At 39.3% G+C, this 27,376-nt stretch overlaps 1 protein-coding gene across 3 annotated transcripts in view; it reads left to right on the plus strand.

Annotated features, from left to right (window-relative positions):
- Positions 1–679: 679 nt before the first annotated feature.
- The window catches only part of LOC116262232 (uncharacterized), a 59,975-nt gene continuing 33,278 nt past the window's right edge, over positions 680–27,376 (plus strand). For all 3 annotated transcript variants that reach the window (XM_050080228.1, XM_050080229.1, XM_050080230.1), the window contains exons 1-5: positions 680–1,236; positions 1,364–1,447; positions 20,702–20,842; positions 20,930–21,000; positions 24,479–24,572. In XM_050080228.1, coding sequence (XP_049936185.1) covers positions 1,018–1,236; positions 1,364–1,447; positions 20,702–20,842; positions 20,930–21,000; positions 24,479–24,572 — 609 coding nt within the window. In that variant the 5' untranslated portion in view covers positions 680–1,017. The remainder of the gene's footprint in view (positions 1,237–1,363; positions 1,448–20,701; positions 20,843–20,929; positions 21,001–24,478; positions 24,573–27,376) is intronic.

Here is a 27,376-nt window from a genome sequence, read left to right on the forward strand (position 1 = left end):
GCTTTTATGTGAGCTTGTACATGAACTCTTCCTACTTGATGTGTTTGCCACTTGGCACACATGCTTTAAAGAAATTATACTAAAATCTGCTCACGAACAACAAAACACTATTTAGTACATTCTTCCGGCAGGTCCTTCGGTATGTTTTTGTGGTCTAGCCCACCTAAACAAATAGATAATAGAGGGATTTAACATTCTTCTTGAAGAATCTTAATCTCTGTCTCTTACACGACCAGCAGCCTCACCAACCATAACACATCAAACATGTTGCCCAAACAAGAACAACGCATACACAATTGGAAAACCCTCTTCTTATCCTCAATTTAACCTTAATTAGGACCCAACAAGAACTCATGCAGTTGCAGCACTATTGAAGAATAACACATAACCAGATGCTCTCTTTGCCCAACATTCTACACTCAATACTTCATTCTCAACCATCCATACTTGAATTTAGAGAAACAGCCGTCAAAAACTCAACCCTCTATCCCCTTTAGCCCTCTATAGACATGAAATATAGTTTCATCACAAGTCACATGCTAAGACTGGCAAGAATCAGATTCCTCTATCAGAAATTAACAAGCAGACATTCAAACCTCGAATCTATATATCTACTTGAACCAAAAATTGAAATTTGGATGTCCTTACATTCTCTACCGTTCTTCTCTCCCTCTCTTTCTCAATCTCTAGTCTGCCCCCTTTTTCCCTTGTGCTCTCTAGTTCTCCCTCTTTCTCTCTCCCCTTCTCTCGTTCTTCCTCTCCCGTTCTCTCCATACCTCTCGGTCTTCCTCACCCACGCCCTTAAACCCTCTCCCGTTTTCAGCTTATGCGATAAAAACCCTGAGAGTTTTACAAAATCAACCCACACGAAAGAAACGCTTTCCAAATTACTATATCGTTTAGGATTTTCTAAATAGCCTCTTTTTAAAACTTACGGGCGCAATACTGGAGTTTCCCTCCTCCTTTCTCGTTTACCACCTTTCCCGGTTTGTCTATTTGGTGCCTGGAAGAGCGAAAATGTGGAGGGGATGGGCTCGAGTCCTCCCTTCAGACCGCAGGACCGGGAGATGGCGACTCTATGCCGTTGCGGGCGCATCGGCCGGTGGAGTCATCGTCCTCGCCAAATCCAACCCTCTACAATCATATTTAGGCGAATCTGTCTTCGCGTCTGCCTGTGCCGGCAGGGTCATGGCCGGCTGCAGTGGCATCCTCCGTTCTTCTCGTGCGATCTTTACCGTGAGCCAATTCCGAATCGCCGGTTTTTCTCGTCTTCTTTGGTTTTTTTAAGTTTATTCTTCTTCTCTGGCTCTTATGGTATCTTTTATGGTTTTGCCCGCTTGTATGGTTCGGGATATGAGGGCAGTTTGCTTGCAACGTCATCGATTATAAGTACTCACTGCAGGGAGTGCAGGTCGGCTCAGAACAATATCGCCGGCAACTATCAGCAGTATGCAATCTCGATTGCCCCTTCTTGTTGTTCTAAGATACTTTTTCATCTAGTTATTTCGATGTATGTTAACTATTGCTTATTTATTTTTCTTTTGTGTTCATCTTTTTTTTCAGACTGCATGAGGTTGTACATGAGTTGATGCAATTGATTGTCATCGCGCTGGAAACATTATAGGTTAATGAAACGGTATTGAATAGCTAAGGGTGAAATCCAACGAGAATCCAAAAAGAACAATAGGTCCCTACGAACCTAGATAAGCTCACGATATTACTCTAAATGCTCAACGCACTGATCAATTAGATCAGTGCGAGAATAAATTCATTTTTAACAAAGAGTATTTTCAGGCTACAAAAGTTAGACTAGGGGGGCTCAACCCCAATATATACAAAAGTGATAGAAGGAGAAGCTCCAACAGTAGAAATTTTAGCCCTTGGGCTAGCTCAGTCCGCTAGTCTTTGCTTGAGAGAGAAAAACAGAGAAGAAAAATACGTCAAGGAAAAATTCAATAAAAATTGAGAAACTAAAAAATTATATATAATAAAAGATCTAGTCACAAAGTCTAGATGTATGTCGTCCAAGAGGGTCATCTAGGATTCCCCGCCACAAATTGCTTCCTTCCAGTGAATCCAACGGTAACAATAATCTATATGGAACATCCAAAATTATAAGATTAAAAATAATTGATGGAATGTCTAAATTATAAGATTGAAAAGGTTCACAAAAATCTGGTGCTTCAGTCAGATCTGTTACAAGCCGGCAGGCCTAAGACTGTTAATTGAACTCATTTTATAAAAACCAATCTACACATTGGATTTTTTGTGTTTTTTGAGTAGTATAGCTTTGAACATTTCATGCACATTTGTACAGTTTGTTCTACCAAGAACAACATTGGGTTGTCTGAAAAGTTGGTTGATGCCATAGATGGCATATTCTTATGATTCTCTCTTTTCCTATGTCACAAGGAAGAAGAAGAATTTATACCTTGTTACACACATTGTTTTTGGCTCGTCTCCCTCCGTAATATGCATAGTACCTCTTTCAAGGTCTAGGTGAAATACAATGCACTCTCCCTTTCTCCAGACTTCTCTTGCTTCCCTGGCAACGGGAAGCAAGTGCAAGCCATATTCTCAAAGGCGAAGCCGAGCAACCTGGTCGAGAAGCTAGCCGAGCGACCTGGGCGAGCTAGTTGGCCCTTGGCCAATGATAAAGCCAAGGGCTACCAAGTGAAGGGTACACCAAACTCCAAAGATGGCTGAGCTTGGTAGGACTTGGCCATGCATGGCCAGTCAGGTGCTAGTGTGCATGACACTCTCAACCGAGGCCTACCAAAGCCTGGGCACTTGGCTGCGGGTGGTCTAAGGGCTCGGCCACTCGGGTGTAGCCCAAGGGCTGGAATAGGTTGCCGAGAGGGTCTACTTGCGACAAAAAAACCACATGTGAAGTGTCCAAGTGTCAAGTTCATGGGATGGGAATGGGGCGCATGCCATGTGATCAATGAAATGCACTAAGGAGGATAAATACTCACTTGCCTTGATATTACACCAGCAGTTGCTGCAGTAGGTTCACTTGCGCGACCGATTGTGGGCAGGGCTTTGTCATTTTAGGCTGCACATGGCCTAGGGCCTTCCTCCTCAAGTAGCTTCTCTCAGTGCTCTCCAAGAGGGTAGGTATCCACTGCCGAGGTTGGTGATTTGGGTGGTTGCTGGATATGGCATATGTGTGATGGTTATTGTGGTGTAGGTTCGAGGGCTTGCCACGGAGACCGCTGCGGGAGAAGTTTCTGGCCGCAAGGTGTGGTCTGATTGCCTTCTCCACTGTGATGCTAGGTTCGCATTCAGCCTCCTTTCGATAGGGGGAGCTCACACGTGTGAAATGTTTGCTAAAGTCCAAGGATGGTGGCTGGACTGGCCATCGGGATGTGTGATTTCATAGAGTTTGAGGATGGGAAACTCGCTGTAGATGTGCGCCACCAGAGAGAGAGAGAAGGGAGGCTTGATGTTGGCCCTTGCTTAATCCCACACACATACCCAAGGAGAAGCCCAACTTTGAGAAGTAATTGTATTTCATCTCAGGGTTTTCAATGCCCATTAAGCTCAGTATATATCCCTTAAACAGGGTATTAGGTCTTATTAGTTGCTAACTACTCACGTCTTAGGGTTTTCAATGTCCATTAAGCTCAGTATATATCCCTTAAACAGGGTATCGGGTCTTATTAGTTGCTAACCACTCACCCGACCCACTACTGACTAAACAAGGAGACAGCCACTCGACTCAAGTCCAACAGGAACAAGGAAATGAAATGCTACCAAAAGAAATCCGATAAAAGGGAAAAACAGTTTGAGGGGTTCAGGTCCAGCTCTAACAACTTGTCCCCCCTTCTCAGACACCTTGTCCTCAAGGTGTAAAATCCGGGAATCTTCGCTGAATGTCTCCACATTGTCTCCTGGCAGCAAAAATAATCCACAACCCCCCAAGCGGTAGGGGATAAGGATTCAGGTTTGGTGGAAGAAGCCTCCTTAATAGAAATATATCAAATTGGTTTCCAGCAAGAATTTGACTATTATAGATGCATGCAGTCTTCAGCAGGAAATAGACAGCAACTCGACAAAACCTTGTATGTTGTGATCGAGTTGTTGAGCTTCAAGGAGAAAGATATCCACGAAATCAGCAACAAAAGAATCTTGTGACAATACCAAAGCTACTAAATAGTTGCTTGTATCATCAGTTTTTCCGGCAAGAAGGCAGGTCCTTGGCCACAAGAAATAGTAAGGTGTCTTCTCAGCACTTTCACCAAACAGTTGGTGAACTCCTCGGTCACAGGCAGCAAGATTTGATCTTCCAAAGCCTTCAAAAAACCAAAAACCTAAAGCCAAAACAATGGCTCTGATACCATGAAAACCAGGGCTGGACAGCATCTAGAGATGCTTCAATATCATAAACTTGAGGGGACCAGCGTCACCATGAACTTACACAAGAAAAACCTCAAACTAGAGGTGCACAAACTTGTATTGCTGAATCTTAAAGTACAACAGAAAAACCAGACATCAAAGCCTTTCCAAAGCATGTGAATAGTCACCCTTTATATAGAGGGTGGCTACACAAGAAGCCATAGAACTAGACGTTGGACTAGTTCCAATGGCTAGAAATTTAGCCATTGGGACTATTCAACTCCCAGTCAAAGTCAAAAAGGTCAAAACAGAAAAGGAAACAGAAAATAAGAAACAAGGAGAATACATAAAGAAAAAGGAAAAAATTATATATATATATATATATATATATATATATATATATATGTATATATATAATATAAATCTGGATGCATACATTCTAACAGTATCCCCTAGGTAGACAAAATCCTGCTCTTTGGGTTGGTCTGTGCAAGTAGACCAAATCTCCAGCATTATATTGCTGGTCTTTGCTTTCGATTGTATTGTATCACCATCTAAGTCACATGGGTACTTCAGTAAGGTCCACGTACCCGTACCCAAAATGGGTACTTTGACACTTGGGTACCTATAGATCCAAACTGCTTAATTTTACATTGATTTAATTTTTTTCACCTTAACTTTTATTCTATTCTTTGGATGTGAAAATTCGATTGATGTTCATATTTGACTAAGGGGCTGTTTGGTTGTCCATATGTTTAAAGTTTTTCATATTAGACACACTGCTGCAAGAGCCGTTGATATATATTTCTATATTATTTATTTGTTTATGTTGATGTATATTCTTTATTTTGATACATATTTTTTAAGTATTTCTTATTGTTTATATATATATACGGCCGTACCCCCGCACCCAAGTTTTTTGAAAATGGTCAATACCCGTACCCGCACTGGTACCCGCACTGGTACCCACCCCAGCACCCGTACCCGTACCTATGTGACATAGATCACCATACCATTCCAGGCAGCTGATAAATGCTCCTTGAGATCCTTGAGCACAACATCTCAGCACCTCAGACGCAGGTCTACTTCTTCCTCTCTTGCTGAACCAGGTTGGTAGCTGCGAATATCTGGAGGTCGCTTGTCAATTTTAAGATCCATCGCTGGAGAACAGGTGAAAGGGTTTGCTGTTGGAGTCAGAATTTTAAATTGTTGTGGTCTGTCAGCACTATGAATTTTCATCCCAGTAAGTAGTGCCTCCACTTCATAACTGCCATGACAATGACCATGCGTTCCCTTTCATAAGTCGATTTTGCACTGAAGGTTGTTCCAATTGCCTTGTTGAAGAAGGCTATCAGATGTTTATCTTGACTTAATACAGCCCCTACTCCCACGTTTGAAGCGTTGGATTCTACCACAAATGGTAGCTGGAAGTTTGGCATCTATAAAACAGGGGCTGTCATCACAGCCTCTTTCTATTTGGCAAAAGCTTCCTCAGCCTTCTCATCCCACCTGAATTGCCCCTTTTAGTGAGCGTTGTGAAGGGAGAGGCTATAATCCTGTATCCATGCACAAACTTGCAGTAATACCTAAAATTGCCCACAGCTCCCTCACGGTTTTGGGCTGTATCCAGTGACGCACAACGGGCACTTTATCTTCTTCCATCCTGACCTGCCCTCGGCTGATCACATGTCCTAGGTAAGAGACCTACGTGGTGCCAAAGGTGCACTTGGATATGTTAGCCTTCATCTGCTTTTGCTGCATAGAGAGAATGGTGCAGGTGCTCTTCCTCCTCCTTGATATAAATCAAGATATCATAAAAAAAACATAAATCTGCTCAGGTAAGGGCGAAAGATGTCATTCATCAGACATTGGAAAGTTGCAACGTTGCAGGTGCACTGGTCAGTCCAAAGGGATGACCACAAATTCGTAATGCCTGTCATGGGTGAGGAACACAGTCTTGGGCACGTCATCAGCCACCACCCGAATCTGGTGGTATCCTGAGCACAGGTCTAAGTTTGAAAAAATAGGCCCCTCCTGTCTATAACTGGGATTAGGTAGCAATCCTTGACGGTTACTGCATTGAGCGCATTGTAATCTACACAAAAGCGCCAGCTACCATCCTTTTTCTTCACCAGCAAGCCAGGAGAGGCGAATGGACTGTGACTGGGCTGGATAATGCCGTTTCCCAACATCTCCAGCACCATGCTTTCTAAGGCCTCGCACTTGATTATACTGATAAGGCCTCTGTTTGATAGCAGCAGTACCAAGTTGCAACATTATGTGATGATCGCTGTCCCTGCTTGGAGGCAGCCCTCTTGGAGCCCAAAACACCTCTTGGAACTCCTGCATTATTTGTCCAAGTTTAACTCCATCGACTTCTGTATGCTGCAGCCAGTTATTGGGCTTACCTAGGGATTGGTTATTCGTAGCTAGCAGCAAGAAGGTAGTTGACGTCTTCTTCATGAGCTTCAGTGCCGATTCTTTTGCAATTGGTTTCCTTGATCTGCTTCTAGTGTGAACTGTCCTTGGTCCTTGTCCTTGAAATGCATTTTCATCTTAATGAAGTCCCATAGTACCTCGCCTCTGTCTCTTAGCCATTGTATACCAAGTACCAAGTACCAAGTTGGCCCCTGCCACAGCCAACATGTACAGCTCTATGGGAAAGCAGTGGCCTTGAATTTCTAATATTTCATGACCGCACTTTCCTCTGCACTTCAGGGTGCTAAGGATGCAGGTTGAGGATTGTAAAGAGCAGGGCCCTTACTATGGTCCGCAGCACTAAGGCACACCTGGTAGGGGTGGAGTCAGAATTTTTTTTTTTTGGTGGGGCCGAATAGTATTTTCAAAACTTGTATAGGGGGCCGATTAACAATTTTTAGAATTTTTACATATGCCAAGTTAAAAATTTTCAAAAGTATATGCATAATTTTTTTTTTTCCAAAAATGTGAGAGGGGACCATGGCCACTACCAGCCTCCTCTTTCCTCCACCCCTAACACCTGGTCTACTGGGGAAGCTCATATTCCTGGACCTAGGACCCAAGTCCATCTTCCATTTAAAACCTTCAGGCCCTTGTGGGCAGTTGCCAACACTGGCCCTATGGAGCTCTGCTACTGTACCCATGCATATGGATCAAAGAAGGGTCACACTATGGACCTTAAACAATGATGAAGTATATCTTTTGTGCATATAATTATTGAAAACATAGTCACAAATATCGTTCATGGGTTTTTATCTGCGAAGTTTTTCTACGGTATTTTTTTCTTCAAGTTGTTTTTTTGAGAAAATTTTGGAGTTTTTTAAAAAAATAAAAAATCTAAATGTAAGGTAAAAATACAAGAAATGAGAAACTAACAAGAAGACAAACAAAACATCTAGTTGAAATGATAAAAATGGTTAAGTAATAAGTATTGTATTGCATCTAGGAAGTCAAACGTTAAATACCTAAAACAAGAGCAAATAAAACAATGAAGCAAAAGTTGAACAAAAAAAGAAAATGAAATAAAGAAAGAAAAAAAATAACGATAAAGTTGCCTTAAAAATCGTGATAAAATCACGATAAATTAATGTTTATTTTTTTAAAATATCGCTATATTTTCTCGTTTTCTTCATTTTTTTCATTAATATCACGATATTTTTCCAAATTTAGCGATATTTGTGGCTATGGTTGAAAACCATATATAACAAAATGCTACATAATGAAAAAAATAATGCAAGTGGGGAAGCACATGGGGAAGCAAGGAAGAATGGAAAAGGAAGTGAATGTCAATGTAGAAGAGGACATGAAAGATCTCAAAAACAAGTAGGAAGTTGTTGGGGAAATAGGAAGCCTTATGGTTATTTAGTAACATAAAGAAATTAAGGCATGGATTTGAAACAAAAGAAAGTGAACCAAAAAAAAAAAAAAAAATTAAAGGTAACATAGAAAGCTACAAAAAGTATCTCTCAATAAAGGAGGACATATAGCAATATGGAATTATATGTATTTAACATCCAAATTTTTTCCTTGAGCAACTGCCCATACTAGCCTACATATGCCAATATATTGATTCTTTTCTATATGCTTTAAAGCCTACATACCACAATATTGGTCTCTCTAATTGATCTCTCAGCATTCTCGTTTGCCTTTTTTAATCAAATTTAGTGAGATGATACTTAGTTCTTCCATGGAAAAATGATGCTTGGATTTGTAGCTTTTTGCTTGTCCATTCCCATTTGCTTGGTAGGTTTCTTTTTGTTTTTTTTTTATGTGATATTGTTGACTTGTGCAGTATTTTAGAGCTCGCCGAGTCAGCTCCTTGACTAGTTGACAGCTTGGCTCGGTGCTCTATAGGGTCAACCCAGTAGAGTGATCCATTTGTGCACAAAAATTGGTGTTTCTCGTGAAAGACTTATTTGATCGGTCGAGTCAAACAATCTGGTCCCACCTTCCACTTTATAAGTTTGATGAGTTTATTTGATAACATGGCTGTCAAAACTAAGTAGCACGGTGAAAAAAATTTGAAAATCATTAAATTTCCAATAACCTCTCCAACAGTTTCCAATGTTTCTATCTTTAATGTTCCTCTTCATCTTTTTTTAAGGCTTCTCTCTCTGTGTCTCTCGTGTTTCAATCATCTCTCTCTCTGTGTGTGTGTGTGTGTGTGTGTGTGTGTTTTCACTTTTCAGCATCCGTCCCTTTCACTTCATGCGAGTTTACAAAGTAACAAAAATAAGCAACACAAATTGCATATTATTTAGATAATTAGTTGTATGTGGTTTTTCTAAAAAAAATGAAGTAGACAAAACTCAATTGAGTCATTGAGTTGACCTGTCGAGTCACAAATCGTGAATGGACGAGTTGAGTCTTGAGTCACTGTATTTTAAAACATTGGATTTATGTGTGTATACTCATGATTGTGTGAACCACATATATTTTCAACTCAAGAAAATGTACAAGAAATTTTCTAGTGCACAAACACATGGACATAAATCACATCTAGCCTATGTCACATGGGTGCAGGGTGCAGGTGTGGGTGTGTATGCGGGATGCACCAAGGTCCAAAAAACTTACGTGTGGGTGCAGTGAGGATATATATATGTATAGTCAAGGCTATAGAATTTGATCGCATCTTTCTACTAGTGTTGAATGTATGTCATAAAAAAACTCTAAATTATTAACTGCAATATATTTTTTATACTTGAAAATTATAGAATAAATGTGCTCAATCATATTATCTCAGATTTCTTAAACCTTATGAAGCATAGGCTCATCCTTATCTACTTCCCTTAGCACTCATCAAATTGGTTTTGTAAACTCCAAAAAGTCTATCAGTCTATCTCACCATTTATCATCCATTATAATGTTCTTAATTGCTTCAGCTTTGGCCTCATTTTCAGCATGGTAGAAGTTCCATTCTTTGTCATCCACCCTGTGTTGTCAAGGAGCTTAGGCAGTGCCTGGGCGCCAGGCAGAGCCTAGCGCGTAGGCTGGCCTACGCAAAAAAGGCAACCATCATTTTTAGTTATATTAATATGTCAAATTATTTTGACTAACTATTACTAATATTTGAAATGTAGAGAGTAGTAATATAACAAATATAATCAACTTAAACAATAAAAAATTAATTGTTGACTTTATTGAATATGCAAAATCAATAGAATAATTTTAATATTACTCATTATATGTAATCTAATACAAGTAACAAGAAAAAAGGAAGAAAAAACTGAATCTAATCTCTAGAAGGAATGTAAATTTGTAGGAATGCTTTAATCCATATGTACTTAAAGAAAGATATAATATAATGAGAAAGGATAACGATACATAATAGTATACATATAAGGACATAACAGTAACAATACATATAAAGTACATAACCATACTAACGTATACGTATAACAGGTATCAAAATATTACATATAATATAACATGCTAACAGTATATACATATAATAGGTTGATGCAATACTAGATAACAGGTATAACCAACTGTACATAACAGTATATACATATAACATGTAGTACAATATATATAACAGGAACAACAAATTGTATTACAATACAATTTAACATAATAGTATATATATGTTGAAACACAAAAAGGAATAGAACAGTCGTCAAGCACAGATTTAACGTGGAAAACCCCTCAACTAGAGGGAAAAAACCACATGCGAGGCCCACTAGCCGCCAAACACTCTCTCTCTTCAATATTTCATTCACCAGGAAAATTAAGGATTACACGGATTAAGTAGGGTCATAACAGGATAACACATTGGATCGGGTCCAGACCCAGACCCGAACAAGAGACCCATATACAACATATGTCAACACTCCCCCTTAAGTTGGGAATACATATCAAACATGCCCAACTTAGATACATTTCTCTTAAACTGAGTAAAAGGCAAGGCTTTAGTCCGAACATCAACAATTTGGTCTTCATACTTCATATATAGTAGAATCAATTCTTTAGCATCAATTCTCTTCCGGATGAAGTGACGGTCAATCTCAACATATTTTGTTCAGTCATGTAACACAAGTTTGTTGGCCAGATTTATTGTAGACTTGTTATCACAGTACATCTTCATTGGTCCTTCAGTCCCTATTCCAATGTCATTCAACACTACTTTCGGCCACAGTAATTCTGACACTCCCATAGCAACAGCCCTATATTCAGCCTCTGCACTTGAGCGGGAACCAACATCTTGACTCTTGCTTCTCCATACTATGAGATTCCCCCCAATGAGATACAGACATACAGTACCATGAGGTTGATCTCGTAGTATCCACACAGCTTGCCCATTCTGCATCCGAATACCCTTCAATCTTGAAAGGTCCTTGTTTCACATATAGGAGCCCCTTGCCAGGATTCCCTTTCAAGTAACACAAGATCCTGTCAACAGCCTTCAGGTGAGCATCGGTTGGAGCATGCATGAATTGACTCATCAAATTAACAGCAAAGGTATTATCAACTCTAGTCAGAGTGAGATAGATCAATCTTGCAACCAGACGTTGATACCTCCCTTTGGCCTCTTCACAAAGAGGTTCTCCATCCCTAGTACTGAGCTTGTGTCCAACATCCAGAGGAGTAGAGGCAGGTCTACACCCTAGTTTTCCTGTCTCCTTCAGTAAATCCAAAGTATACTTCTGTTGATTCAGCACAAGGGTTGTACTTGACCTAACAATTTCAATACCAAGAAAATACCTTAGTTTGCCAAGGTCTTTGAGATCAAACTCAACAGCCAGTGACTCCTTTAATTTTGTGATTTCATCTTCATCATCACCTGTAACAATTATATCATCAACATAAACTAAAAAAAGGGTAACCTTACCCTCATTCCTCTTCACAAATAGAGTATGATCTCAATTTTCTTGATTGTAGCCATGTTGTTTCATTACAAGTCTAAGACGTTCAAACCATGCTCGAGGAGATTGCTTGAGCCCATATAGCTTTTTTCAGTTTACAACATTTTCCCGGTTCATCATATCCTGGGGACATACACATATACACCTCCTCTTCAAGGTCTCTATTGAGAAAAACATTCTTCACGTCAAGTTGGTACATCTTCCACTCTTTCATTACAACTAAAGAAATAATAATTCTAACTGTCTTCATCTTTGCAACAAGAGCAAAAGTCTCCAATAGTCAATCCCATATTTCTGACTAAACCCCTTGGCAAAAAGGCGTGCTTTATACCTCTCAACACTCCCATCTGGTTTATACTTAATGGTGTAGATTCACTTGGATCCAACAAGATGAGCCGCTTCAGGGATCTTTACCACTTTCCATGTCCTCTTTTTGCTCAAGGCTTCCATCTCTTCTTGCATTGCATGAGTCTACTTGGGATCACTCTGAGCCTCAGTAACAGTCTTGGGAATCACAGCCAAAGAAAGAGATGATACAAAACATTTGTAATACTTGCTCAGTCTAGAATATGATACAAAGTTACCAATAGGGTGTTGAGCTTGACACCCTTTTTCAGGGCAATGGGAAACTCTTCATTTTTAGCTTCAGTCTGAATCTCCCGAGCACGACTTGGGTCATCCAGGGAAGGAATAGCATTGGGATTGGGAGTAGAATTCTCACCATCAGTCACCTCATCTGTAAGTACTCTTCGCTTAGAGTAAACCTGCCCAAACAAGTGATTACGTTTTTCCTCAGTCCCAATAGAGCACCCTTCATTTCTCTCATGCCCAAGCACATCTCCAACAATTTGATTTTCTTCTCGCTTGTATTGCAGAAAATTTGTGAATTGAATCTTTTGACTCTGAAAATACTCTTTCCTTGACACAGACTTTTCCCCTTGAAGAGGACTCTCACCAAAGTAAGAGACATGTTCCAAGAAGGTGACATCCTTGGTAATATAAACACGACTAGTGGTAGGATCAGTGTACTTGTACCCCTTTTGAGTAGGTGAATACCCAACAAATACACCCTTAATCGACATTGGATCAAGTTTTTTAACATTGGGACTATGATCACGGATAAAACAAACACATCCAAAGATACGAGGTGGGAGGAGAAAGGGTTGACGACTCCTTGGAAGCATAGAGTGAGGAGTCCGCCCATTTAGCACACGACTAGGGCCTAGGCATGCCAATAATCAAATATGCACTAGTGAGAACAACATCACCCCAATAATGTTTTGGAAGATTTCTTTGAAACAAGAAGGCCCTGGTGACATTAAGCAATTGACGATTTTTCCTCTTAGTTACCTCATTTTGTGGGTATACCTGCAAGACGTCTCATGAACAATCCCCCTTTTTTGAAAGAAATCTTCTACAGATTGACACACATACTCACGAGCATTGTCAGACCGAAAGCTCTTAACAGATCTTCCATATTGGGTCTCCACAAGAAGGATGAAGGTCTCTATGACATGAGACACTTCGCTATGGTCTTTCAGCAAGTATACAAAGGTACTCCTTCAGTAATCATCTATAAATGTTATAAAGTACTAAAAACCATGATGGGTATGGATTCCCGAAGGCCCCCACACATCAAAATGGATCAAAGAAAAAACTTCATTAGCACGACTGGTGGAAATAGGGTATGAAGCCCTCACATGCTTAGCAAATTAACATATATCACAAGATATCATAGAACCAAAAGGAAGATGTCCAAGGCGTTCATGTCAATACAAAAATAATTAAAGACAATCCTCTCTCTTCTTCTCTGTTCTGCTGATTGCTATCATAAGAGTTGTGGCCACATGGATGGGTAGACCATATAAGCCTTTAGACACCAAACCAATCCCAATCCTCTTTCCTATCACCAAGTCCTGCAAAACACAACGATTGGCAGAGAATATGAGTTCACAATTCAGCTCTTTTGTAATTTTGCTGACAGACAAGAGATTCAAGAGAAGATGAGAAACAAGTAAGGCACCATGCAGTAAAAAATTGTTTAAAAAGGAAAGACTCCCTTTTCCTGCCACAGAGGTAAAAGAACCATCGGTAAGAGAAACATGTTCCTTTTCATATGAGATCTTATACTCATGAAAGAGCTTAGGATTGCCAGTCATGTGGTGGGTGACACCACTATCAACAATTCATTCTCCCATATAATAATTACTTTTTTCTCCAGAAATGGCAAGATCATGATTAACCTTCACCGCTTCACGTCATCTGACACTTCGGCCTGACCGACATCAATCCGACTTAGGTAAGCACGAAGCTCACGAATCTGTTCAACAGAGATAGAGGCTTTCCCTCCACTAGAGTTAGTAGCATCAGAAATAGGCTTTTTCCCACTAGAAGGCCTCCCTCTACTATTCTTCTTTTCAGGATGCAGGTCGCAACAAAATTCCATGGTATGACCAGTCTTTTTATAGTGAGTACACTTGCGAGGATGCTGGGCAGCTCCCATAGGAGCACGACTAACAAGAGCAGACCTCTCATTATACGAGGTGTGATCCCCCTTTCGCTCGGTTATAACAAGGTATCTTTGCTCTTCAGCTTCAACACGGGACTAAACATCTTCAATACTAAACAGTTCTTCAGAATTGAGGATTTGACTTCTTATACCTTCAAATTCATCATTTAGTCCTGCTAAGAATAGAAAAACTCTATTCTTCCACTCCTTAGCTAAATGACGTACCTGGTCTTGAGGGCAGTCCCAAGTGTCATCAGAATAGTAGTCAAGTTCCTCCCACTTAGATTTCAAGGCTGCATAAAAATCTGCCACAGAGAGTTCACCTTGTCGTAGAGCATAAACATCTTTCATCAATTGCTGCACTCGCACATCCTTCTTTTTCTGGCCGTACATCTATTCCAAAATAGCCCACATATCCTTTGCAGTCCTCTTGCGAAGAATGAGGGGTTGAATATCAGAGGACACAGAGTTGACAATCCAAGTCTTGACTTGGTTGTCCTCAAGAAACCATGTGTCCCACGCAACATTAGTCTCAACCGGTTCAATCTTCCTCCTGTTTATATAAGCAATTCAGCCTCGACCTGCGATCCCCATAGTGATAGCAGCAGACCATTGAAGATAGTTTTCTTTGGTAAGACGAATAGTGTTAACCTGAACAAGTATATTTTCAGTTCTAACACCCCCAACCTCAGTCTGATCAATGTTAATAGCTATGATACAGGGGTACGCCTGTGAAGGTGAAGTACCCGTCCGGTACCGGTACGACACCGGTATGGGTACGGGCTTAGGTACGCCTATGGTGCGGCGTTGACCGTACCCGAAGGTGAAGTACCCGTTCGGTACCGGTACGACACTGGTACGGGTACGGGTATGGGCTTGGGTACGCCTATGGTGCGGCGTTGACCGTACCGGGTACGGTCAACGCACCGGAGGCCGTATCTGTCCTTTTCTGGACACAGTCAAATTTGATCGAGTTCAAAAATGTCCGTTTTAATTTTAACGAAACCATTTTACCGTTAAAAAAAAGAAAGTTCGAAACCCTTAAAACTTAAAATGAAAGTTAAGGGTTTCAGTTTCTCTCTTACCTCTCACCGACCGACGTCCGGCGACGAAGGCAGTGGCAGTGAAGGCAGGGGCGGAACGGCGACGACAGCGGCGACCGGTGACAGATGACGGTAGGAGGTGACAGCAGGAGCGACTGTCACGGTATTTTTTTTTCACTTTTTTCATTTTTCTTTTCATTTTCATCGGCTCCACCCCTGCCTTCGCTGCCGGCGACAACCGACGACGACGATGACGGCCACCCTTGTTCTATTTGCTAGTGTTGTCGACCGATGGTTCTCTCTGTCCCATTTCTTCTTTTTCCTTTTCTTTATATTCGTAAAATTGTTGCTTGCTGTACGATGGTTCTCTCTGCTTTTTTGCATGCCCGAGTAGATGCAGACTGTCTAAGGCAGCCTAGATTTCTTTTAATCACGTTATATTTCAATACTATATGAGAGAATTTGAATATTTAGATTTGACCTCATTTACTGTCCTATAATCCTATTGCTTTCCATGTTATAGCTGATAAGCTCTAATCTGCAGAGAATGAGATTGTGCTTCAGCTGCTCCGCTCGGTAATACAATAGTCAAATTGATTATAGTGTCTATACCAGGGGCCGTTTTGTGTTCCAACCTCCAAGACATCTTGCAAGCTAAACATATGGCTTGATAAATGTGTTCGGCAATGAGACATGTTTGAGTCTCCTATTGCAGATTTTTCAAATCTGCGTCTTCCCTAATTATTGCTGTGATATATCATTTCATGAGAGGATTCGTCTATTTGGAATGATCCCTATTTCTATTGGTTTATGATTTATGAATATGATAATATGTTATTCTGTTTGTAATTTTTGATATATATATATATGTGCGAATATGTTATTATGTTTGAAATTTTTTGACATATATGTGTGTACGGCCGTACCCTCGTACCTAAGTTTTTTAAAAATAGTTCGTACCCGTACCCGTACCATGTGACATAGGTTAATAGTAGTGGAGGATGCTTCAGCCATCTCAAAACAGTAAAACAATCAACAAGAAGAGGAGACACACAAAGCGTAGCAACGGGCACACGACAACAATAACAGAGGATACCAGAAGGGAGGAACGAGCAGAAATGAGGACAGTCACGGTTGAAACTCGGCTATGCTGCAGCAAGAAGACGGCAGTGAGCGGAGACTAGAGGACCTGTGCAACCCAGCCGACGGTGAAGCAGGCAGAGCAGGCAAAGCTGGGCGGAGCAAACGACAGTGGGCGGAGCTCTGCCAACGGAGGAACCGGTAAGCAAGATCAACAGCGAGATTTTGGCGACGTTGACAAGATGCTAACTGGGAGCACAAGTGGAAAACAGACAACGACAGAAGGGCTGTCGTCGACAGTAGAGTTCCACAAGCGGCAACAGAGAGGCAGGCGACAGTGTTGGGCAACAGGGTGACGGGCGACGCCAGAGGCGATAGGTGGACCTGACCTTGGGCGATAACAGATAGAGCAGCAGGCGACTTGGAGACAAAGGTTCGGCGGCAGGAGCACACAAACGCAGACAGGGGCAGCGGCAACAGCAGAAGTGGCGGCAACAGGTGCAACGGCAACAACAGGAGGCGGTGGCAACAAACGCGATGGACACAGGCGGCAAAGGTTTCTCCAGCAACAACAGTGAAGTTGGGACGACGGCGAGAGATCTCACGGCAGACTCCATCGGAAACGTGCTCGTTGGGCGACGTTGCTCGAGGCCGAGGGGCGAACGGACACAATGTCGGGCGTCCAAACAACGGCAACAAAGAAGAAACAAAGCCACGAACAAACGACACAAGCTCGATCAAAAATTTCAAAAACTCGTTGGCTCTGATACCATGTTGAAACACAAAAATGAATAGAACAGTCGCTAAGCACAAATTTAACGTGGAAAACCCCTCAACTAAAGGAAAAAAACCACGGGTGAGGAGGACTGGTGCCCACTAGCCGCCAGGCACTCTCTCTCTTCAATATTTCATTCACCAGGAAAATTAGGGATTACATAGGTTAAGTAGGGTCATAACAGGATAACACACTAGATCGAGTCCAGACCCTGACCCTGACAGGAGACTCATATACAACATATGTCAACAATATACATATACATTTATAACATGCATAACAAAGTAACAATACATATAACTATATGATATAAGTACATAACATAACCATACTAATGTATACATATGACAAGTATGAAGTATCACAATACTATATAACAGACTAAGTGACTAACAGTATATACATATAACAACATAATCAACATAACAATACATAAAAATACGTAATCAATACAATAATAAAGTACATAAAATATATACTCAATTAAGAAACTTTAATTGAAAAAGATGGTGACTTTTCACTTTCCCATGGACTAGTTGTGTTGGCACCTAGGCTAGCCTAGGCGCCAACACATATCCCATCACCTAAATGGTGGACTTATGCAATTGGTGTGGACTCACGCAATGGGTGTGGGCTCACGCTTAGTCCACCCCTAGGCAAGGCCTTAACAACATTACATCCACCATATGAACTAATGTTTGCCTTACTCGCTGAAACCTTTTCAACATGATGATGATGCAAGCAAATTGTGTTTTAGCAACTTTCAATAATTTCAAATCTAAAAAACTATAAACAAAACATGATACATACTGGTGATTAACAATGAAATTTCTAATATTCTTTGCATCTTTTTCCATATCTTGATCCATGAAAATAGTTCATGTCCTCGAGGATCTTCTTCTTCTTCACTTGGTGGGGTGCATATGTCCTTCAATGCCAAATATATAATACGCGCAACACATGGAATCCAAAAGACGAGCAAACTTACTCCTCAAACTTAAACCAGCACTCTTGCATACCACAACATAATCTGTGATGGCAACATTATCTATGATGATCTACACTCCCTTATCAAGTCCAACTTGTTTGATGACTTTTATGAATAACCACTTCAAATATTCGACATCTTTATACTCCTCAGATGCATCAGTTGTTTTCAAAACAGACTACCTCATCACATGCAATGACAATATAGATAGTGGACGCCATTGAATGTCTGTCCATTCATCAGAAACAATTGATACCCTAGTTGTGTTTCCTTTAAACTTTGTCATAGCTAATCCTTGTTTGACATCATTCTTTTCATTGCTAAGAATTGATGTTCGTAATCTTTCTGAGCGTGGAGGTATATATCCAACCAATTTGCTATTTGCAACAGCAAAGCACAAACTTCTTCCAATAGGGATTTCTAGCTACATTGAGATGAATGCAGCTAGAATAGAAAAACTTACCAGTCAGTTTATCTAATTCTCTTCTTCTACTTGCATTAAAACATGCCTCTAAAGGATTCTCACAGGCCCTTTTTTTTTTCTTATCAACAACCTTAAGAGACATAGTTCTATCACTAGCACTAGTTCTATTGCATTGATCAACATTCTCTTGTAACTTTTTATACACTCTGATTTTGTCTGCAGGAATTTTATTACATATTCAAATTCCAAAATTTGATAGCTTCAAGAGATGTGCCTTTACTCTTGTGTAAGATCCAACAAATGACCCTCACAATATTTACACACAAAATGTACATTACCACCACTCACCGCCGCCTGCATCTTTTGTGACCACCTAAATTCCTTTTCCACAATGGTTGCTGTTCACTTACATATATAGTACCAGGCTGTGAGTCAGACTATGATTGTGTAACACTGTTTATACTTGATGAAAGATCCTGAAGCAACTTTCTTTCCTTTCCCCATGTCAGCCATCTTGTAAATTTCACCTTCAAATTTCAAAACCAGAAATTTAAATTTAACGTATTTATACAATCTAAATGTCTCAACATTACAATTATACATTGAATAAGGTAAATTCCAACAAAATTATAGTTTCATCATTTCATGCATCTTTAGTAACATTAAACCAAGGAAAGGTTAAATCATTAAAAATGAAAAGTATTATTAACTAGAATGTACCATGTGTTCTATGTGAAAAACGACTAAACTAAAACCTAAAACCATAAAACTGCTGTCTACTAAGACTGCTATTGCTACATATATAATTATATACAACATATTATAAGAAAATGGAAATGCATGTAAGTGTGCAAAAATAAATGAAAATTGAAATTGAAAAAGAGAAAAAGAAAAAAGAATGAATATACAACATATATTTACACTTTTACAGCAATTTCATACATTCTTATGATAAACTATAAAGTATAAACAGCTTATGTAAATTCATATATACAAATACAACATATTCATATATGCATTATACATTCATATGTACAGCATTTATTATATATTCATATGTACAACATACGTGCTACATTCATATAGAACAACCAAACATGCTTATTTCTTACAAACCAAAAAAAAAAAGGAACGGAAAAATGGGCATATGCTGAATCGCTCAATGAACCGAAGCAGAACTAAATTTATTCCCAACCATGCTTAGGAACAGAATGTAAGACACACAAAAAAAGAATTAAAAAAACGAAGAACTAAGTCAGTCGAGGTTTGAGAATGCTACAAACAGAAACATACACAAAAAAGAGCATATGATGACAAAAAAAAAAACAGAATAATCTGTTGCCAACCATGCTTACAAACAGAAAAAAAAGATAAGTAGAGAAAGAAATGAAAACAAGCGTATCTTGGAATCTATTGCAAATATCTTAGAATGGAGACGAGAATAGAACAAACCAGATGAGAAAAGCAAACCAGGTAACCAGGGAAAATGGGAACGACAATGGAACAAACTGAAAAATTGTATCAACCTGCCGAAAAAGTTGAAAACACACAAAGATAACCAAATGGCTTGGTCACTGGATGGAGAGGAAGCTACATCATTTGCTTGGATGCTGGAAGGAAGCACAATTAGGCGGAGATGATTGTCAGAGAATGCGAGAGCAGAGGTAGGGTGCATCAGCGGCAGAAGTGGAAGGGAGAACCAAAAGGGCTTCAACAAAGCTCTAAAACCCTTCAAAAGGATTTGATGTTAAAAGACAACAAAAATCGACAAAAAAGGACAGGTTTGTCGTCTCCGTGTCTTGACTGCACACGACTCTCCATTGACCGAGTCGGGTGTGCCTCCCACGCATCACACTAAGGTGTGGAAAGCTGCACCAGATGCGCATTGTCCGTGCCCGGTGCCATGTCGGGCTGGACCCATCCATGCACCGGCAGCACCCACCCACATCGACAATGGTGTGGGCACCTATTTTGCGAGTTGTGGCCTTTTTGTTTGTTAGCTATGGGGAACACATGTTCAAAATTTGTCCTTCATTGCTTTGCATGCAAAGCCAGGATATAAATGAGTTGGCGTCGGACAACTAAATGTAGAAGGAGCTGGAACAGCCCAAATTACAAAATCTCCACTTTGGAACCAATACTTGCAAACCTGATGCTCACATGCATTATATTGAAACAAATTGTATGGTTTCTTGAACCTTCAGGTTCATCTTCGATCAGCCAGGAGAATTTTGAAACTCTGTGAAACCAACAAAGGGTTCTACATAAAAGCTGGTCAATTTGTTGGGTCCTTGAGACATGTACCAAAAGAATACTCATCAGTGCTATCTTGTCTGCAAGACCAGGTATACGTTGGAAATTCGGACCTCAAAGGTTGCATCATCATCACTGCAAATTACTTATGATTGCTTCTTGTCTTTGTGGCAAGTCAGGCAGTTCCATGTAACTTTGAAGTAATAAGAGAAGCCCTGACTCGAAATTTTGGTGTGAACCTGTCTGACATGTAAGTTTCTCTTTTCATTATCATTTTATTTTTCTTTCACGTTCTTGGTTGCAATGAAATATTACACATGCAATATCCCATGGTCCTCTAATCTTAACATTTAGTGTCCACCATGTGAACAATGATGCACTTCAGTATGCGTCTAACAAAAAACAGAAATTTTGTCATGCAAGTCCCTAGTTTTACCCTTATCCACAAGTAAAATGGCCTTATAATCAATTAGTTATTATGCCTATTTGAAGTGTATACACATAACATTCAGACTCGTGCTTTTCAGTAAAAGGGGATTTCTGTTGCTCTTGTTGCGTACTTTAGCCCTCACTTGGGAAGGCTGCAATGCTAACCCTTTTGATTTTATTCTCTGGACTAGATTAGTCTAGAGTTTGGACTAGACACAGTCATAAAAAATTGGACTAGATAGCTGAAATTATATCTCTTTATTCTCCGGTCTAACATTTGTGCTTCCTAGATACAACCCATGTAGTCAGGTTGGGGCATCCATAAGATAAGAATGAAGAAGTTCCCTATTTATGCAGGTCCCTCATTTTATCCTTACCCACAAGTAAAATAGTCTCAATATCAGTTAGCTGTCATGCCTATTTGAAGAGTATACATTACAGGTCTGTTCTATGTTCACACGTACGATATTTATTTCATTATACAAGTAACTGCTGTTTGTGTATGTAAAAAAAGGAGTGGAAGTATAACCAAATCAAGATGATACAGATAGGCCCGCACTTTTTACTCAAACATCTTACTATTTCCAAAGGAACTGGGGCTACATCTCTTTCCAATTTCTTTTAAGGAGATTTATGTGTTTTTACACCTTTTGGTTTTGAAACCTCAAGGAGTGGACAAATTTCTTTGATTAGGAACACATAGAAGATTCATCACTGCAAAAAGTATAATGGTGACCCCACATTTATAAACATATATGTATACACACAACTCTCACAAATATCATGGTATTAACGAAAAATGAGAAAAACAAAACAAAAATACATTTTTAAAAAGTGATAAGTAAATGTATCACATTTTCTTTTGCTGCATTTTTTTGCAATTTTTTCACTTTGTTTTTTCTTCTCTTTTTTAATATTAATAAGATTCATGGATTCAGATTTAAACTTTAAATTATTATCATCAATTTTATCAACATTAATGCATGATTTTTATCACTTTATTTCATGTCTTCTTTTTAGTTTCTCATTCATTTTATTTTTACGTAATCTTTAGATTTTTTTTCGTTTTTCCAAAATTTGCCGAGATTTTCTTGATAAAAACAATTTTTTTCAAAAGGTACTTGAGAAAAACTTTGCTATTAAAAACCTGAGGACAATAGTTGTGACGATGACAAACACATACACAAATGTTGATATCTGGTTTTGTAAACCAGGTTTCTCTTGGGTAGGAATCAGGAATTTTTTTTCCTCGAGAAAATTTTGGAAATATCTCAAGAATTCAAAAAGATAAAAGACAAAAAATAAAAGCAAAAACTATGAAATTTAAACATCCTACTATTTTTCCTAAAAAACATTTTGAACAAAATTCAAAATACCTATTAAGATATTAAAAGAAAGATAAAAAAAATAAAATATATTAAAGGTCATTTTATTTTTTCTGAAAAATAAGAGAACATGAAGAAAATGATATTTTCATTTTGTCTTTTTTTTTTTTGGAAAATAACGCAGAATTTCTGTGTTTTCTCATTTTTTTTTGTTTTCTTTTTTGTTTTTCACTACTTTCTGAAAAAGTAACAATATTTATGACACGTGTGTGTTGGGGGAAGGGTGTCTATCGATGCAGTGTTATGCATAGCATATTGTATCATTTAATTCAATAGGTTACATAACGTAACTATTAAGAAAAAACTTATGGGGCACACTTGTATTTTACACTATATTATGATATATGGTGCAACTATACTATATTGGCTATAACTTATGGTACACGCTTGTATTGTACACTATATTATGATATATGGTGTCACTTATGTTCCACCTTAAAAGCATAAAAAGTGTCAAAAGAAGTTCTCTATTGGATTTAGAGTTACATAAATTTTTCTTAAAGTTGAACATTAAGTTTGATGTAAGTCATCCTTACACATTTCATGAGCACATTGGAACATATGGAGATGGAGCTCCATTATGGTAGAGAAGAGTGTCTGAATTTCTGGAGGGAGCTATGGATTTACTTTATGTGACATCGTGAGTGCCAACTGTTGCTAAGGCTTGGTGCTTTTTTTAAATTTATGTTGCAAACCTTCAACAATTGCACAATAAGATTGCAGCTTTTTTTTTTGGGAAGGGGGTGTGTATGTTGTAGTTAGGTATTTCAAAGAATCAAAGTATATAGGTTTTTCTTTGTAAATTTGTATTTTTCTTTTTCTTTCTTCTGTATTTTTTTTTTTAAATGTTTTAATCCTTCTTTTGACCTGCTGTTGGAGGGTCCAGTGGCTAGAGTTGTAGGCATTGGACAACCTCCAACAGCTAGCTCTGCTCTATTTAAGGGACCATTGTTCCTCTTCAAGGTGCCCTTGTGAACTCTGTAGTGAGATATTGTTTCTCTTTTGTTCCTTTCTGCATAGTTTTTCTCTTTAGTCTCTGTTAGGAGTGGTATTTGCAAGAGGTTTCTAGTGTGTAAAATATAGGTTTTGTCTATAATCTATATTTTTCATGGTTGAGTTTTCTGACAAGCTTCTGTTACGTCATGATGAGAACTACTTTTCTTTTGTTTGATATGATATAAGAAAGGTAGAGCTGGGGAATAGTTAGTTGGTAAGTGCGAGGAACTTGGTCACACAGGTGTGCCGAAAATGGTGATGCGCCTGAGTCAACTCGGGTGCAGGTGCAGCCCGACATGGCACCGACTTCTTTTGACCAAGTCGGGTGCTACTGACTGCACCCACTCTTTTCTTCTCTTGTTTTTTTTTTCCCCATCATTTCCCTTCTTTTATCTTTCCCCTCTTCTCTCTCTCATCTTCCCATTTTATCTAATAAATTTTTGTCTTTATATGAGATTAAGGTAACCTTGTTGAAAAAAATTTAAAACATAGACAAACAAAATTACTTACAATAACAAATTATATATGTATATATATATATACACACACACGCACACACACACACACACACATAGCAAGTTCCAAAAAAATTGGGTGCAGGTGCAGCGATGGCATATATATATATATATTGCCGCATCCCTCACTTGCACCCCGCACCCATCTGACATAGGTGAGGAAGACACTGAAAATAAAAGTGGGATAACATGAAGGACATTCTGTTCCGACGGTCTCTGCTTGATCTCCTGATCATGGTACCATCTTAGTTTAGGGTGAAAGGTAACTGAGTCCAAGTTGGCAGTATCACATAAATGGAGTTGGTAAATTGTTGTACCATGTAAATGCTCTATATTTCTTACCAATGCTTACAGAAAAATGCAGTGAATTGTATTGACACTAGGATCTAAATTTCTGTATCAGATTCTTGGTCTTTGATGAACAGCCTATTGCTGCAGCATCGATTGCTCAAGTGCATCATGCAATATTAAAAAACCTCCAAGAAGTAGCAGTTAAGGTTTGTTCTCCACTTGCTTAGCGAGTATCTCCATCAATCCTGGGTTTATTGGACGTCACATTGGCCTGCAGTTTTGCTACTTATCTTTTCATATTGATGAGCAAATTTTACTTATACAAGGATTTAATTACATGCAGTTAATACCAAACATTTGAGGGGATAAAGAACAAATATGAGATGGCAAGCTTGTAATAGACCCGGTCGTGAACCAGTCATGATGACCAAGTAAATGCATTTAAATTATCATAACATGAGACAATGGTCTGAGTGACATGGCTAGAATCTATAGTTATCAAAGTGAAAAGTATGACACGGGTTATTCAAGATACTGAAGAGACTAATTGGAACTAGTTGAGACTAGTTGGTCCAACTTGGTCCAAGTTGATGGGGTCGAAATAAACAGATACATAAATTATGAGAAATACAGAAAATGTGCATTTTTATAAAGAACACATACATATATCTTTAGATCAGAAATTAGTCTGTTGACTAACACTAGGTTGACTGCTTGACTAATTTGACCAGCTAGTTGCTGATTTGGAACACAAGTCAGTCAATGACTGACTCAACTGAGTTGGACCAGTGAGCTGGCTGGCTAGTCAGGATTTTTACCATTAAGGAAGAATATAGCTTCATATAGTGCAGTAATCATGACGACAACTATTACTCGGCAAGTTTTTCTAGTTTTGTCTCTTTAAAACTAGCATTGCTAAGTTACATGGGCTTAGCTGTTCAACATAAGAGGTATGATTTATGTATATCTCCACATGAGAATCCACTTTGTACAATCATGAGAAATGGCTTGCATGTTTCATTTAGGAGAATGTTTTGAGAGAGGTTGCCCTGGAGAACATGATAACTCACACATTGATAGGCAAAGATTTTGGTGCACACACATAGCATTTGTTGAATCAGAAAGTTTATTTTAAGTGTAGTAGTTTTCTGATTATTTAAAAGTTGGAGTCTTGTTTTGTCTTTTTACAACTTTATGAGGCTCCCTTATGTAACAGCTCTAGACGTGCCCTAACCTCTCTTTAAGTAGAGACTAGGGCACGGTAATAAGAAATATCTCTTTCACGTCTCTCTCTCTCTTCCACGTACAACATGGTATCAGAGGCTCGTCTCCTTGGACCTGTCTGACTCCAACTGCTGGTCGTCTTCCCCTCTCCTGCCTTCCTTCTTTCTTCTTCTTCCTCTTCATCTCTTGTATTCTGTCCAGATCTGCCGTGGGTAACAGTTTGCCCTAAGGGGCTGTATCGTATGGGAGATCAAGGATCTAATCACTGCCAAGACATGATCAGTAGTGATTAGATGCCCTAGATCTGGTCGTTGCAAGGTCTGAAGATCGTTGGAGATATGAAGACACATGTTTCAAAGTTGTGGGTGATGGTTGCAGTCAAAGGCAGCCGTTGCAGTCAAAGGCAGACTATTTTTTGAATGATCTCGTGGTTAATGGATGACTGATTTGTATTCTTCAGAAGTTTACGTTGTGGATACTAGGGTTTGATGTTCTTTACCTCTAGTTATTTCTGTTATATAATTCTGAAGTTGAAGGTGTAGAAACACGAACCACAAGGAGAGAGCAGAGAAAGAACACACGATATACGTGGAAAACCTCTGAAAGAGGTGAAAAACCACGTGGAAGCTCTGACCTAAGGGCAAACCGCAACCCTAGGAGAGAGAAAATAATATTCACTTAACTCAACAATTACACGTAAGTGAAAAATATATAGGAGGGAGAGAAAGAGTGCCGCCTAGGGTACCGAGCCAGCCTCGATACCCGTGCCCCATAGGACCGGGTCCAGATATGGACCCGGTTCCCCATTACAATATATTTTAACACTCCCCCTCAAGCTTGGCATACATGTGAAACATGTCAAGCTTGCTAACATTTTTCTCAAATTGAGATGTACATAAAGACTTAGTTAAGACATCAGCAACTTGATCTTCAGACTTCATATAGGGTAGAATCAACTCCTTTGAATCTATGCGTTCTTGTATGAAGTGGCGATCGATCTCCACATGTTTGGTTCTGTCGTGCATGACCGGATTGTTTGCCAAGTTAATAGCAGATTTGTTGTCACAATACATCCTCATCTTCTCTTCCATTTTAACCCCAATATCTGCTAAAAGAATTTTGAGCCATAACATCTCTGTAACCTCCATAGCAACCGCCCTGTATTCAGCCTCAGCACTGGACCTGGAACAAACTTCTTGTCTTTTACTTCTCTATACCACCAGGTTACCTCCAAGAAAGATGCAGTATCCTATGGTAGACCTTCTAGTATCTGTGCATCCTGCCCAGTCGGCGTCAGAGTATCCTTCAATGCTGAGTTGATCTTGTCGAGTGTAGAGCAATCCTTTCCCTGGGTCATTTTTAAGTATCCCAATATTCTTTCAGCACTTTTTCAATGACAATCAGTAGGGGCATGCATAAACTGACTTAACACACCCACAGCATACGTAATATCCGGGCGAGTAAGAGTGAGATAAATAAGTTTACCAACCAGCCGCTGATACCTCCCTTTTCCTTCCTCATCCAAGATAGTCCCAGTTTTGATACTTATCCTTGTGCCAGACTCCATTGGAGTAAGAAAGGGCCTGCATCCCAGTTTACTTGTCTCTTTTAGAAGATCCAAAGTGTATTTTCTTTGGCTCATAACAAGTCCAGTCTCAGATCGCGCGATCTCAATCCCCAAAAAGTACCTTAGTTTACCCAGATCTTTGAGATCGAATTCCGCAGCTAACGTTTCTTTCATCTTCTTTTTTTCTTCTTCGTCATCACCTGTGACAATCATATCATC

Source organism: Nymphaea colorata, chromosome 10 (assembly GCF_008831285.2).
Source record: "Nymphaea colorata isolate Beijing-Zhang1983 chromosome 10, ASM883128v2, whole genome shotgun sequence".
NCBI classification, from domain to species: Eukaryota; Viridiplantae; Streptophyta; class Magnoliopsida; order Nymphaeales; family Nymphaeaceae; genus Nymphaea; species Nymphaea colorata.